Source organism: Myotis brandtii, unplaced genomic scaffold (genome assembly GCF_000412655.1).
Source record: "Myotis brandtii unplaced genomic scaffold, ASM41265v1 scaffold847, whole genome shotgun sequence".
In the NCBI taxonomy this organism is placed as follows: Eukaryota; Metazoa; Chordata; class Mammalia; order Chiroptera; family Vespertilionidae; genus Myotis; species Myotis brandtii.
In genome coordinates, this window is record NW_005371441.1 from 1829592 (window position 1) to 1846476 (window position 16885).

Below are 16885 nucleotides of genomic sequence, written 5' to 3' on the forward strand. Positions count from 1 at the left end.
AACGCGGCCCCCCTGCCCACTGTGGCTTTGTCCGGAAGGATGTCTAGTCTAATTAGCATATTACACTTTTATTATTATAGATTATTATTATTTCATTATTATTATTTTCAAGAATATCTTCTTAAACTTTTACAGTTGAGTTCTCTATACTATTATGTTCCTATTCACTTCTTTTTTCTTTCTCTTAAATCTGGAGTCTAAATTTAGAGCTCAGATGTCCTTGCTATTAGATTTGGTTAAATAAGAGTATGGGTGTGACTTTTTATGTGAATGCCTCTTATGAATCCTTTATTATAAACCACCCCACATCAATTGATTTCAAAGATATAGCTGCCCAGCAAATCTATGATTGGGGTTTGAAATAATTTTAAAGTTTCTATTATTAGTTCAGGTCCAGGTTTTTCAACATCATATAATATTATTGTGACCAACTAAGCAAGTTTTAAATCTGTAAAATTAAAGAGGCCAAAAAGGAAATGGTTTTATACTGGCCTGAACATTTCAACTGACTAGATTTTGTTTTTCAGGAAATATTTCCAAAATACAGAAAAGCATAAAATACTATGATAAACACCCATGAACCATCCCTGCTCTATCAAAGCTTTTCCTCATGCCATATTTAATTTAAAAATTCTATAAAGCGTAACAACATTACAAATAATGTTGAAGCACCATGAGTACTCCTCCCCACTGCATTTCACTCTGGGGAGAATGGCACAGTGATGGTAGACCAGTTCTCCAAGCTGAGGACAAGGGAGGGGAACCTGAGATTGACAGTGTTTGCCAATTCCTATGGCACAAACACTCCCACCCCAGCAGATTTCAAGCTCCTAACAAGACATCACTGAACATGGAATTAGGAATAAATATGCAGAATTGGCTCTGGCAAGCCAGTATAATCGGGCTTAATATGTCACTGTAACTGTAACTACTATCCAAGACTTGGTGTTTCATTCCCAAGTATGATTTTGTGGCCATGACTATATGTGTAAGCATTTATTTAAACTATGTAACATGCTTTCACTCATTTCAAGCATAGCATAAATTATGTCAATTTTTACAAATCTTTTTCACTCAATGTTTTTAAGATTTATAGCTCTACTTTGTTTATTTTAACTGCTGTGTACTATTCCACTGGGGGAATACATTACTTTGCCTTTTGCCGATTACAGTAATACCCAACATCTTTTCTTGTTTATTGGCTCACATCCATTGCTTATCTGTCTGTCGGGATGTTTCTTTTCCATGTTGTTGTATAGGAGTTGTTGATGAATTCTGGCTGGTGATCTTGTGAGCTGCAAATTATGTCCTCGTTAAGACTTGTGTTTTTTTTTAACTTTCATTGTGGTTTCTTTGAAAAGAAGTTGTATAATTCATAAGTTTGACTACACTAAATAAATATACTTTTTATAGCATGTGGGTTTTGTGTTGTGTTTAAAAAATTATCTTCTGTTCTCAGTTCATAAATTTATTTTTTCTGTAGAGCCTTAAAATCTTGCTCTTTATACATATCTTTAATCTAACTAAAATCGATAGAAGTATGGTATATGTTAGGAAGCCCAGATTCTTATTGTCAAATGGCTAGCCAATGGTCCCATCACCACAGGTTGAAAATACACCCTCTCCATGCTGATTTGTAGTTCTGCATTCTTTCCAGGTCAGGTTTGCATGTACACATGGGTCTGTGGCTGGGCTCTGTACTCTGTTTCGTTGGCCTATTTGATTATCCCTGACCCATATCAAATGTCCTAATTATTAAGCCCACATTGCTCTTCTTCAGCATTGGCTTAGCTTTTCTGGACTCTGTGCACTGTCAAGTTCAATGAAGAACTCTGTTGGGATTTTTATTGAAATTGCATTAAATTTATAGATTAATTTTGGCAGAATTGACATCTTTACAATATTGAGTCACCCATCCATAAACATAATCTCTTTAATCAAGCCTTTTAAAATGTTCTGTAATAATGTTTTCTAATTTACCCATCATTTTCATACATGTCATTTTAAAATTTCTATTTTTTAATTGGCTTCTAGTGATGCTTTTGATTTTTATATGTTGATAATGTATCCAACTGACTTTCTAAACTTTCCCATTACTTATAATTGTGGTTTATAGATTTTATTTTTTTCTGTACAGACAGTGGTATCTGAAAATGAGAATTTTTTTTGTCTTCCTTTATAATTCTACCCCTTATGTTTTTTTCTTGTCTTATTACTTTGACCAAGTCCCACCACATAATGTTGATTAGATGTTGACATCCTTATCTTTTTTTACATTAGCAGGAATGCTTTAACCATTAGCAGGAATGTTTTACCATTAAGTGTGATGTTTGCTCTGGGATTTAGATAGATAAACATTTCTTCCTATTTTGCTAAGATATTATTGTGAATGAATATTGGATTTTATAGAATGCTTAATATGCCTCTAAGAAAATTAGCATATGTCTTTCCTATTCATAATGTGGTAAATTATATTAATAGGCTTTCTGATTTGAATCATACATATATTACTGGAATAAACCTACCTGGTGATGATGTTTTATATATTTATACACTGATAAGTTTGATTTGTTTGTATTTTTTAAAGATTTTTTCATTCATGTTCGTAAGTGACAATAGCATATCATTCTTTCCTTGTACTGTCATTGTTCGGTGTTGGTATATAACTAGATTTAAATTTTATTTCACAAGTATTCCAACATGAAATGTTTTGGAATGTAATTGAGACTTCATTTTTGTTTTCTTTTTTATGCCAAAATCTCGCTTTCTCTCCTAAACTCTATGATAGCCTAGATATTTAAGTTTCTGGTTTGGTGTCTGGAAAAAATCTCCAAATAGTCAGGAAACTAGGTCAGTCAAAACACACACACACGCACACACACACACACACACACCACTTTCCCCATTTTAACTTGCCCCCCAAATCCCAAAAACTATGTTTTTCACTGCTAATTAAAGAAGAAATGTCAACTACTGTATACAGCATCACTCTCTTGGAATTGAAAAGAGTTATCTAAACTGTAACTTGAATCTTTCTTTAAGAATAAAGAATGAGGAGCCCTGGCTAGGCTGGCTCAGTTGATTCGAGTGTCGTCCTACACCAAAAAGTTGTGGGTTTGATTCCCGGTCAGGGTACATACCCAGGTTGCGTATTTGATCCCCAGTTGGGGTGCATATGAGAGGCAATGAATTGATGTTTCTCTCTCACATCAGTGTTTCTCCCTGTGTGTCTCTCCTTCTCCCTTCCTCTCTAAAGTAAAAAAATAAAATATAAAAAGAATAAAGAGTGAAGAAATAGAAACCATTTCTCCATATGTGAATGAATATTGGATTTTTAATTTACATTTTAGCAAATTAAAATCATCAGAGCTCCCTTCCTTCTTTAAAAGATGGAGTAAAAATATCCTTTTTCCTTCAACTCTTCTTCAATACCTACGTGAAATCACTACTGTGTGTAAAACACTGGGCTAAGTGGTATAGAGATTAATGACACCATGGACAGCAGAGGCAGTAAGTCATATAATCAAGGAGTGAACAAAATGCTTGGGGAACTCTGAGGAGCATGCAATTAATTTTATCTGGAGGAGCTAGTGAAAGCTTCACAGAGCAAATACCATATTCATATATCTTACAACAAAAAAGGGATTGGGGCCATGCTTTTTTTTCTCCCTTGAAATGTAATTTAGAAGATGAATCGTGGGATACATATCACAATAAGGCAAGGGAAGGTGGGGGCGGTTCTCTTTTCTTTTAGTGCATTTTCATGCCACCACAATGTCTTTAACTTCTGCTCAGTGGTCGAAATATTTTTACCCACAGGTTTCTTTCATGTGAACTTTTCAAGGCCAGGGCTAATGTATCAGTAAAATGAATGGCACATTTAGTACCGTTCATCTCACCTGGTGTTCCGTTCCCACATGCGCCCCTGTGATGCCATGACCTACTTAGGTGGGTGGGAAAAGGAGGTGGCTGCTGAGTCTATTGCAGAGCGGAAGGGGAGGGGCAGCATTCCCGAATCTCGTTCAGTGTGAGGCAGTCCAATCTTCAAGGTCAAAATACTGTTCCCAACTTCAAGTTCACACCAGTGGTCAGAGAAAATTTCGTATGTAATACGTTCTGCAAAAGAGAACAGTGTTTTCTCTAATTTCCCATCCAAACCAAGAACTTGAACTCAAGTAAAAAAAAAATCGTATTTTCTTTTTTATAGCCCTACTCAAAAGGAGAAAATATATGTAACAGTTACTCAGGGAAAAGGGAAAATACCCCAAACCTGAATGTAGGATGACTCTAATTTTAGTTTTGAGAACAAAACACAATCCGTGAGTCACCCCTTCCTGCTAATGTCCACGTGGAGTTGCTCATTAGTTGCACTGATGCAACGAGAAATCTAGTCCCCACCCCGCCAGGCTGTAACTCGAGAGGGACAGCCCTGATTCTGGTCTTTATGGAGTGTCTTCTATAAAGACACGTGGCTGCTATACACATCCCATGGCCCCATCTGTGCGCCCTTAGTAGGTAGCACATTTATGTTATAGTTAGTCTTCTTTTTGTATCTCCCACACTCCCTGTTGTTCATCAAACTCCAGCCACAGGGCTTCCTTTCTATACTTCGTTTAAGAACACCCAAGTTCCTTCTGTCCTGGACTCACAACCGGTTTCTTAAATGCCTTTCTCTTGTAGCCCTCCCTACGCTCAAGTTCACCTTCCACAACTACCCCAACACCTTCCACCCTCACCCAGCCTCCGGTGCTCTCCATCACGTCACCCTCTTTATGTTTCATATCATATAGTACAATGTCATATTATTATTTTCACATTTCTTATTAAGTGATAAGGTGCTATGGTGTGTAAATTTCTCCTGTAATTTCATTTAGGGATTAGTTTTTAGCAAAATGGGTTTTTAATATTTGATTTTTTTGTGTAAGAATACTTGACATGAGCCCTAACTGGTTTGGGTCAGTGGTTGAGCATCAGCCTGCGGACTGAAGGGTCCTGGGTTTGATTCCCGGTCAGGGCACATGCCCTGGTTGCGAGCTCAATCCCCAGTAGGGGGCGTGCAGGAGGCAGCCGATCAATGATTCTCTCGTGATAAGGTGCTGTGGTGTGTGACTTTCTCCTGTAGTTTCATTTAGGAATTCGTTTTTTAGCAAAATAGGTTTTTAATACTTGATTTTTTGTGTAAGAATACTTGACATGAGCCCTAACTGGACTTGACATGAGATGTACCCTCTTAACAAATTTGTAAGTGCACAATACATTATTGTTCACTTGGGTGTAATGTTGTACAGCAGATCTCTAAGATGCATTCATCTTGTTTAATTGAAACTATATGCCCATTGACCAGCAACTCCTCCATTTCCCACACCCCCAGCCCCTGGCAACCACCATTCTACCACCTCATTCTAGGAGTTTGACAATTTTAGATTCCTCATATAAGTGGAATCATGACAGTATTTGTCTTTCTGTGAACTTGACATGAGATGTACCCTGTTAACAAATTTGTAAGTGTACAATACATTATTGTTCACTTGGGTGTAATGTTGTACAGCAGATCTCTAAGATGTATTCATCTTGTTTAACTGAAACTATATGCCCGTTGACCAGCAACTCCTCCATTTCCCACACCCCCAGCTCCTGGCAACCACCATTCTACCACCTCATTCTAGGAGTATGGCTATTTTAGATTCCTTATATAAGTGGAATCATGACAGTATTTGTCTTTCTGTGACTGCCTTAATTCATGTAGCATATGTCCTCAAGTTTCATTCATGTTAGGACATATTGCAGAGTTTCCTTATTTTTTTTAAGGCTAAATAACACTTCATTGTATGTATGTTCCACATTCTAGATTTTTTTATCCATTCATGGACGTTTAGCTTGTTTCCACATCTTGGCTTTGTCTTTGTTTGTTTGTTTGTTTGTTTTGAGCTTTATTCTTGTTATTTAATTATTTTCTTTGGCTTTTTGTTAACAGTTGCAATGAACATGGGAGTGCTCATGTCTTTTCATTGAATCTATGTTCCACATTCTAGATTTTTTTATCCATTTATGGACATTTAGCTTCTTTCCACATCTTGGCTTTGTCTTTTGTTTGTTTGTTTTTTGTTTGTTTGTTTTGAGCTTTACTCTTGTTATTTAATTATTTTCTTTGGCTTTGTGTTAACAGTTGCAATGAACATGGGAGTGCTCATGTCTCTTCAGTATCCTGATTTCAATTCTTTTGGATAAATGCCCCAAAGTGGAATTGGTGGATCATATGGTAGCTCCATTTTTTATTTATTTTTTAAGAACCTTCATACTGCTTTCCATAGTAGCAGCACCATTTTGTATTCCCACTAGCAGTGCACACAGGTTCCACTTCCTCACATCCTTGCCAACATTGTTGTCTTCTGTTTGATGTTGTGTTTTTTAGTTATTCAGTTATTAACTCCATCACCCCTGATGAGAACATAGTCACCATGTGACAGGGCCTTTGTCTATGTTCTTTACTCTCTAATCCCAGATATCCTGATTTCAATTCTTTTAGATAAATGCCCCAAAGTGGAATTGGTGGATCATATGATAGCTCCATTTTTTTTTATTTTTTTTTTAAAGAACCTCCATACTACTTTCCATAGTAGCGACACCATTTTGTATTCCCACTAGCAGTACACACAGGTTCCACTTCCTCACATCCTTGCCAACATTGGTATCCTGATTTCAATTCTTTTGGATAAATGCCCCAAAGTGGAATTGGTGGATCATATGGTAGCTCCATTTTTTATTTATTTTTTAAGAACCTTCATACTGCTTTCCATAGTAGCAGCACCATTTTGTATTCCCACTAGCAGTGCACACAGGTTCCACTTCCTCACATCCTTGCCAACATTGTTGTCTTCTGTTTGATGTGTTTTTTAGTTATTCAGTTATTAACTCTATCGCCCCTGATGAGAACATAGTCACCATGTGACAGGGCCTTTGTCTATGTTCTTTACTCTCTAATCCCAGTACCTATAACAGTGCCCAACACAGGAGGCTTTCAGTAATGACTATGTTGAATGGAGAGCAAGCAAGGTGGTGGGCCAACTATATCAGGATGAGAGCCCTGATGACAAGGGAATGAGCGAGTTCCCATTTCGTCCTCCTCACTGTTCCCATTTTTAGTGTGTGTATCCTATTTTAGAAAAGAGTGGGAAAGGAGAGCTGGCCGAGTGACTCAGACAAGGCCTCCCATGTAGGCAGGTACCATGCTGAAGGCACCACATGCAGAGTCCAGCCCTCAGCTTTCTCAAGTCAATCAGGAAACAAATCTTTCAGTCAATGTGTTTACAATGTAGTACAGAGCTGGCATTCAGATCCCTGACACTAACCCCAGCCGAGGCCATTAATTATTAGCTGTGTGGCCTAAGGTAAACCACCTCCTTTTTAAGGAGCCATGGTTTCCTCACCTTACAATTAGGGGTTGGGACTGGAAGGTGTCTGAGCAACCTCCCAGATCTGTGGTTCTTAAGCAATTAGTGCCAGTTACTCATTCACCTGTGAGCTTTACCTAGAGCCTGGGCGGGTCCCCTAAGACACTTCCTCCTGCCAGCAAGTCAACTGTGGAGATGAAATTAAAGCTGCAAGGAGAGCTTGATGAGCATAACATTTAGAACTCAAGGAGCTAAACTGTTGCCAAGGAGTATTTCTATTAAGCTATGAGAAGTGACATGATGAATTCTGCTCAAAATCCTTTTGTGCCCAGAAAGAGAATGAATATTGAAAGACTGGACACAAAACCTACATCCAAAGCACGGCATCCTCCAGGAATGGGAACACTGGACCAGAAGCATGGCTTCTTCGGCTATTCTTTTTCTTCAACCTTTTATCTCCATCCAGTGTTTCGGTCCCAATGATTAGCTTTCAACTGTCTTTAATTTACTCATACCCATCTTTTATTTATTTGAGCCAAACTGATGACATAGGCTAGGGAGCAAGATCTCAAATGCGCCTATGAAAGATATTGATATAAATATCAGAACTATATTTTCCAAACTAAAAATAATCTTACAAAGGGAATGTTTTTATGACAATATTAGGAAAGAATTTTCAAATTGGGACTCTCCTGAAATCATACATTTGGTAAAAGATCCTTTCAAAGTGCAAGATAGACCAATAGATTTCAAAGTAATGGTATAGTTAGCACATTGGTATAATTTCAGATTCCAACAAACCCCTAAGAAACTATGACTAATATCCAAGAGAGATATCCCCACTTATCTGAAAGGCTATTAAAATATTCCTCCCTTTTCTAATGACATATGTGTGTGAGGCAGGACTTTCCTCAATACTTCAACCAAGATAGCAGATTGCAATAGATTGAATGCAGAAGCAGAGATGAGATTCTATCTGGGTTAAGGTAGACATTAGAGATTTGCAAAAATTTTAAAAAATGCTACTCTTCTCACTAATTTTTTTTTGTTTTGTTTTATAAAATCTATTTTTCACAGAAATTTATGTTAACATAATTATATTTATTATGAAGTGAATTGATGGATTTTTTTTAAATTGTTTTAATTTTTAATATAGAACATATCAATAGATAGAACCCACATAAATATCTCTTCAGAGCGTAAAAAAAGTTCTAACACCAGTAGCTGGGAGGCGCTGCCTGGGAGCGAGCGCTGTACTTCTGCACAAAGTTTACGGTCGGCCCTGAGGTGTCTCACCTTCAAACAGAAAAGGACACATGAAGATCCCGGATATTTGTCGAGAGCCTCTAACATGAATGACAGAAGCAAATGTGATCAGAAAGAAAGGAGCTCGGCCATAACCAAGGAGCAGGAACAAAAAGTTTAAAATAGTAATGACAATATCATCCTTGGAGATCAAAGTTTTTACCTTCTTAAATAAGAACAGACACATAGGAAGAGCTTTCTTTAAAAAAGAAAAAAAAACATCTGAAATGATATCTAAGAAACAAGGTTTCCAGCACAGGCGCTGGGTGAAAGGCGTCGTCAGGAGGGTGTTGGGGAGAGAACCCCGCAGACTCGGAGGGCCGCCTTTTCAGGTGGGAGCGGGAGGACAGAGGGACCAGGAGGTGGTCACCAGAAAAGAATGCACCAATAGATGACCTGATGTTTGCACACAGTGAGAGGAGAGTTACACTCTGGCGAAAAGTTTAAGGATAAATTAGTGGTGTGTACTGAGATACAAAGGAGAGAGAGAGAGAGAGAGAGAGAGAGAGGAGAATTTTAACTCCAGGGGAAACATGGTTATATAAGAAAGGAAATGTAATTATGTTGTCTTGCAAGGCTCATGAGAATAATATTTATAATGTAATAATATCTAAAAATGTAAGCTCTGACTTTAATCAAATTTCATAACAGAACTCATTGAGAAGATGGGAGGTGGGCAGGTTTAGGGAAATTCAGAAGTAAATACCACGCAAAACTGAAAATAATGAAAAGGTGGCATCAGCATGTTTAGAAACATGGGTACATGCAGCAGACACGGCTACAGCGGAACATGCTTCTAATCTAGATAGTGGCAATCGAAGGTGGGAAACAGAACACAAGGCTATTTAAGTTATTGAACATGTAGTGCACAGCTAATTAAACACTCAATATAGTACAAAACTGAAAATAATGAAAATGTGGCATCAGCATGTTTAGAAACATGGGTATATGCAGCAGACACGGCTACAGCGGAACATGCTTCTAGATCAGCCGTAGGCAAACTACGGCCCGCGGGCCGGATCCGGTCCGTTTGAAATGAATAAAACTAAAAAAAAAAAGACCATACCCTTTTATGTAATGATGTTTACTTTGAATTTATATTAGTTCACACAAACACTCCATCCATGCTTTTGTTCCGGCCCTCCGGTCCAGTTTAAGAACCCATTGTGGCCCTCGAGTCAAAAAGTTCGCCCACCCCTGGTCTAGGTGGATCTTCCTGCGCCTGGCTGAGGCCACAGAGAGAGGTCCAGAGGCAAGCTGAGCCTTTATTTTATAGTCAGAGGTAAACAAAGTAGTGGTTACCATAGTTACACTGTTCTTGTGAGTTTCACTTGTTTTGACCATAGTTACACTTCCTGCACTTTCCTCAGCCCATTAGCTTCCCAGATAAGATCTAGGGAGTGTTATGGCCACGAAGTTTCATTCGCACTGTACATGCGCGCCCGCACGTGGTATTTTGTGGAAGAGCCACACTCAAGGGGCCACAGTTTGCCGACCACTGCCCTAGCATATCTTTCCTCTAGGGTACAACCTTTGTTTAAAATTTTATATTTGTTAGTGTGATAGAATATCTGACTCCTCCAATGGATTCCAAGCTCCAGGAGACCCGGGCCAGAGACTGTCTCTGTTTGCTCACTAATGTATTTGCTCTTGGTGCTTGCACAGTCCCTGGTGCGTGGAACGCTGTTTGATGAATGAATGAGTGTGTGTGAGCACCCATGGCGACAGTGAGAAACACCTGGAAGACGTAAATGTTGGTCAGAGCTTATCTCTGAGTGGGAGAGTTACAGATCAGACCAAAGTTTAAATTCCTGTCCCTTCATGACCTTGGAAAGCCCCTTATCTGAGCCTTGGATATAATGACAATAGGTCCTCAGTTATCCAATTAAATGATGCCTTGTGAAGGCCATATAAATGTTTAAACGCCTAAGACAGTGGTTCTCAACCTTCCTAATGCCGCGACCCTTTAATACAGTTCCTCATGTTGTGGTGACCCCCAACCATAAAATTATTTTCGTTGCTACTTCATAACTGTAATTTTGCTACTGTTATGAATCGTAATGTAAATATCTGATATGCAGGATGTATTTTCATTGTTACAAATTGAACATAATTAAAGCATAGTGATTAATCACAAAAACAATATGTAATTATATATGTGTTTTCCGATGGTCTTAGGCGACCCCTGTGAAAGGGTTGTTCGACCCCCAAAGGGGGCGTGACCCACAGGTTGAGAACCGCTGGCCTAAGGTATATAAAATGCCCTCAACCATAAAACTACAATCTAATATTTCCTTTTTTGTTTGTTTGTTTATTAGTGGACTTTTGCAAGATTTGGAAAACTGTGAAAATGATCCTGTGGCCATAGCAGAATGTTTTGTGTCCAAGGTAAGCAGGGTTCGTTTTTCTGGGCCAACAACACAGATACAGAGCACAAATTGTTTTCATTTTACCATTAAAATGACTTGTTTGTTTCATGGTGGGTGAAGTTAGCCACTAATCTCACTCTGGCTTTTTTTTTTTTTACCAGCAAGGGGAAAAATAGACTTTCCCCAATAAGTTAGGAAATATTAACTTAGTAGTTGTCCTGGAATTTGTATAGCAATTGTATGATGTTACTCGGCTTTCATAGAGAAAATCTTTGAATTTGGGGAAATTAGGGAATAGAAGAATGTTAGAAAAATAAATAAATTTAATTAGCCTATAAATATTTTATGTATAATATATAGGGCACTAGCCGAGGCTATATAATTATCATTTAGGGGCTAAATAGAAGCAGAATTAATCTCTGACATCGTAACCATGTATTCTTGTTTTCCTACATTTTTTCTTAACCTGCATTGATGGTTTAGGAAAACACAAGGAAAGGCAGTTGACTTTTAAAGCTTAAGTGGCAGTTGGTGCGTACTCTGTGCCCAGAGAGGAGATAGAATTCTGAAACATACAAGGCAACCCTTTCCAACATTATTTTCTGGACGTACATATAGAATCTGATCATAAGTGTCTCTGAAAAATTCAACAGCTTTTGTTTGGAAAACCTCTAGCAGAAATGGTTTTGCCGCAAAACCTTGTGTGATTTCTGCAGTTGTGGTTTCACAGGTACAAAGGGTTAAGCAAAGCTCAGTGCTTTGGGATCAACCAAGAATTAGCACCTCTTCTCAAGCTCCAGAGTCTAAGGCAAGTCCAATGGGAACTCGGAGGTGTCCCCCCAGCCTGACCTGGCTCCGCGCTTGCCCCACGGGGTCATGTGCGAGCGACGGCTGCAGATCCATCCAGTGGCTTTGGACCCAAGCATAGCACTCTGGGCTGTATTGCAGTGTGGTTCCTTAAAGGCAGCTGACGGCCTGGTACATAAAACACTCCTGACTTTGTGGGTGGGTGTGGGTGTGGGCGTGTTAACTTGTGAAATGTTTGTGCACACATGGCTGCATACAGTTCTTTTCACAAGTCGCCTGTGTCGTAATTCATTCTCCTGAAGGGTGGGAATAGGAAAAAGAGAAGGAAAATGAAAGCAGGAGAAATGGGTCAAAAGATATGCCAAGTATATCAAAGGAGATATGTTAAAGTAACCGCAGCACATAAACAACACCGGGGCTTTTGGAGACGTTTGGGCTTTTACTGGTAACTGTAATCACAAGTTGATTAAAGACGGTCCAGCATATGCTTAGCTCCGGCTTAATTATTCACATAAAAGTCTGTTTATGGGCCACGTTGCCAACTCCCAAATCTCATTTTTCATTGTAATAGTGCCAGGTTTAATTAGAAGACCGACTCGGGCAGTCCGCACGCTCACATGTGAGCAGGGAACTGTGTGGGGGTGTCGGGTCCTGGCACGACCTGCCCTTCACTCAGCACCCTGACATTTAGAAGATGCTGCGCTTTCTGAAGCGCAAGCAGCTGCTCAGCTCCGCGAGGACGGAAAATTGCTTTAATTGAGAGGCCATTAATGAAAGAGGCAAAGCTGGCGGTTGACTTGGGCTTTCATCTGAAGCACTGGGGCCTGCACAGATTCACCTTTGACCTCGCGCTTGTGGTCTGAGTGGGTTACAGAAATCCCTACTGACAACCGGAGAGCCCGGGCGCAGGTCTCAGCTGCTGCTCCTCGCAGAGCAGAGTGCAGAGGCCATTCTCCCGAGGGACAGAGATGAAGGTCCCTCCCGGGCAGGCCAGGATACCCCCCGGCTGAGCATTCCTCTGCTCCCGGGACTCTAGAAACACCCAGAGAAGACTTACCTCTATTTCCTGCCTTTACCTCCACCTTCTTTTCCATCCCTTATCTGACTGTGACCTGGGCTGACCCTGGGTTACATTTAGCAAGGAGACAGAGTTTGTCTTCAGAGATCCAATGCCCCTATTAGCCACCTCCTCTCCCTTGATGCGTGGCCTTCCTCCATCACTGCCTTTCTCCCTCCAGTGCCCAGACATGCACACATGTGTGCACACCCCCCCCACACACACACACACACACTTACTGAACGTATCCCCAGGAAATGCTGGTATCCCATATTCGTATCAGGCCAATGTCACCTTACCCATGTGCTCTTTACAAATGAAATCTTTCTCATTGTGTCCAGGGAAACTTTATTAAATAAAAATTTTTAAATCTAATCCTACTTGAGTTTATCAGGAAGGATTCTAAATAAAAATTCCTTTTAAATCAGAAAAAAAATGTATTTAAACCATTGAAGTTCTAAAAAGTAAAATAAAAGGCACTATGGAGAGTAATTCATTGGCCTTGAATTGTTTATTCTGACTCAGAGAGTTATAATCAAAAATTTAAAAACCTAGCTTCTGCCCCCTCCCCCACCCATCTGCAAACCCCTTTCCCTCAGCCATCTAGGGAAACATTTGTCAGGGACCTTGAAATTGACCAAAAAGGTTATTGGGTGCCTACAGTAGAAAACCTCCCATTGCCTTCAATGGAAAAAAGCTTAAGGACAGCTCCTTGAAGGAAATAAAGCCTTAGTTCAGTGTCAAAGGATGCGCAGTGGCTCTCCAGTGAAAAAAGTGGAGAAGACAGTGGGCAGACACACACAGCTCCTTTCATTGGCTTTGAATTAAATTACAAGTCTGTCAATTACAGATCACGGATAGCAATAAAGGATCTTGGCCACAGACATGCCAATGGATACTGTCCCATAGAGAGACAGTTGATTTCTTTACTCACCGATCTCTACAGAAAAAGCCACTTTTGTGTCATTTGTAAACTTATTTCAGCATTCCTCACTGATCAAAGTGTGATGCTTTTATTTCTTCTTTGATCCAGTTGTAATATCTTACCACCTTCCTCATTAATTAAGAGGTAAAATAAAATCTTTGACAGTGTTCATGTTATATGTGTGTGAAAGTCATGGTTCTACCTTTTAAAACAATTATCCTTTAAGAGCAAGAAGTATTGGTTGAATATTTCCCCATATTTGATTGGATGACTAAACATCTGAAAGATTAAGAAATACTAGGGAGTGTGGAATATGACCATAGCAAAAGGCAAGAAACCCACATTGGTTAGTCAGACATACTGCACTGAGGCATTGCTAACATGCCAGATCCGTACAGATGGGAAGACTTGGATCCAGCTGTCAAATAATTTCCAGCTTAGCAGAAGAGAGGGGGGTTCAGTAGTTCAACAAGTATATCCCGGATGAGCACAATATGGCGCCTATGCTGCAGGAACTCACAGCCGGGAGTGGGAGATAGACAGGTACACGGAACATGTCACTATCCTTTGGGAAATGCCACAAGAAAGGTAAGTATTGGATTTTGTGGAAGCCCAGAGCAGGAGCGGTTGGCTCAGCCCAAAAGCTTAAGGAAGGCGCCTTGGAGAAAATAAAGCCTTAGTTCAATGTCAAAGGATGCCCAGTGGCACTCCGGTGAAAATGGTGCAGAAGACAGTGGGCAGAGATAACTGCAGACAAGCAGCTGCTTTCTCATACCCTGCACATGCTTCTCGCGTGACATTTAAATCACCCACTTCTGTTTCTCTCCCACACTGCAAATCCACCGAAGGTCTGTGAGCACCGGGGCAGAAACCTTCTGTCCCCCCTCTTCCTTTTTCCCCCCTCTTCAAATTTCCCTAACACGGCAGATGCTTGATGAGTGTTTATTGAACTCAAGTGCATGTGGATTCTAGATATGACACAAAGTGGATAAAAAGGCGCAGATGTTTGCCACAAGGGCTCAGGAGGCGGGCTCATGTTGCCGGAGAAACAGATTTAAAGGCATGTGTGCTGTTTATTTGTATTGTTTGTAAGTGGCTGATGATGTCTCTGCTTTTTTGCCTATGAAAGTCTCTTTTGTTGCCTTACAGAGTGAAGATTTCCACATTTACACCCAGTATTGCACGAACTACCCGAGGTAGGCTGTGGGGGTGTGCGGCCATGTTTTCCTTCGCTTTCAGATCGTCTCGAGTCAGTCAGTCCAGTGGATGTTGGTGTCGGACGTTATGTGGCTGGCACTGTGCTGAATGCTTTGGGAAAAGTGGAAAACCCGCTGAGCCCGGATCACAGGGGTGCCCCACGCTGGTCCATTCAGGCTTTGGGCTCCCAGGAGAGCTGCTGTAGGGAAGATCATGAAAGACCCTCCAAGAGACCCAAAAGGTTTCGAGGTGTCCTTCCGTGGAAAGCCAAATAAACCCGTGTCTTTTGCTAGACGTCTTGTCTAGTAACGCTTTTGTATGTGTGCCTGGTTCCTAAAAATCTCCGAAGGACTACCACTGAGTGTATATAATCTGGCTGTTTTTTGCTGTCAGTTCTATGAACTAGGTAAGTTTTATGGAGTTCAGAGAAAGGAAAGATCATCAGTTTAGGAGAGAAGAGAGGACTCACGACCTCACCTGGATCACAGCCTCTGCGTTGCTTACTCTGGGAGCGCTGGCTGGGCCGTTTAGGGAGCACCCCCTAGACCAGTGATGGCGAACCTATGACACGCATGTCGGAGGTGACACGCGAACTCTTTTTTTTGGTTGATTTTTCTTTGTTAAATGGCATTTAAATATATAAAATAAATGTCAAAAATATAAGTCTTGGTTTTACTATGGTTGCAAATATCAAAAAATTTCTATATGTGACACGGCACCAGAGTTAAGTTAGGGTTTTTCAAAATGCTGACACGCCGAGTTCAAAAGGTTCGCCATCACTGCCCTAGACCATCTGTTGATCATTTCAGTAAGGCCTAAGACCATGGGTCACACTGACTGAATTTCTTTTTTGTGCAAAAGACACTTATTGAGCACTGACTGGTTCCTAATCACTGTGTATAATGCTGTAAGTAGAAATGTTGCTGAATTTAACTTTCACAGCGGCCCAGAGATATCCAGGGATTAAAACAAAGCAGATCAGCCATCACAGTGTGGGCCCACAATAGGTCCTCAGCCTGTGCCAGTTCACCACCAGCTGCCCCATCCCCCTGCATGGGTGAAGCAGTGAGGCTCCGATGGGTCTATTGATTTTACAAGGGTCACATAGTTCGTGAGTGGCCCCAAGAGGATTCTCTAACCTCATGGCTCATGCCACTACATCTTTGTAGAGTTTCTGGAACTTTCTGAACCCCACCTCCACCCCCATGCCTTTTGATGGTCAATTTTCCCACATGATCCTTGAGTTGTTATACCAGGGTCCAGACAGGAAGGTGAGAGCGAAGGAGGTTTTATACGCTCTGTGGCCAGTCGTGGTAGAGACTTGTCCCTGAGAGTCAAGTGGGTGGTGGGCCCCACCTGGAAGAGCAGCCAGCAGCCTGAGCCCCTAATGCTGCTACAGTAGGAAGAACAAATGGGACCCCTGCTCCAGTGGCCCCGGAAAGCCAGTGTGGAGTAAAAGGATATCGGGCTGTGGTGATTTATTTGGTGGGTGGCCAACCATACTTTTCCCAAAAAACCAAACCAAGCAAACAATTACCTACAGATTGGCACCTTTATCACACATGCATATCTGTAGACCCACCCTCAGTTCACACAGTTTCACTTAAGCAATGTTCTCTCCTGGAGTTTCCACATCTATGCTGAGGGTATCAGGAAACTGTAGGATGCCCCAACTAAACCCATGGTGCGTAGGGTGAAAGCCAGCATTGTCCCACACCCTCATTCAGAGAAATCACAGGATCAACTTCTCAAAACTTCCTCCTGAGGGAAAGGAAAAGCCACCCAAACTGTAGAACCAACAGAGCTCTGGACCCAATGGTGGGGAGCAGGGGCA

The 16885-nt window shown here is 40.7% G+C and overlaps 1 protein-coding gene across 6 annotated transcripts in view; it reads left to right on the forward strand.

Moving 5' to 3' along the window:
• PLEKHG1 (pleckstrin homology domain containing, family G (with RhoGef domain) member 1) overlaps nt 1-16885 on the forward strand; it is a 189980-nt gene that overhangs the window by 141717 nt on the left and 31378 nt on the right. For all 6 annotated transcript variants that reach the window (XM_005884706.2, XM_014532127.1, XM_014532126.1 and 3 more), the window contains 2 exons: nt 11015-11084; nt 15004-15050. In XM_005884706.2, the coding sequence (XP_005884768.1) occupies nt 11015-11084; nt 15004-15050 (117 nt within the window). The remainder of the gene's footprint in view (nt 1-11014; nt 11085-15003; nt 15051-16885) is intronic.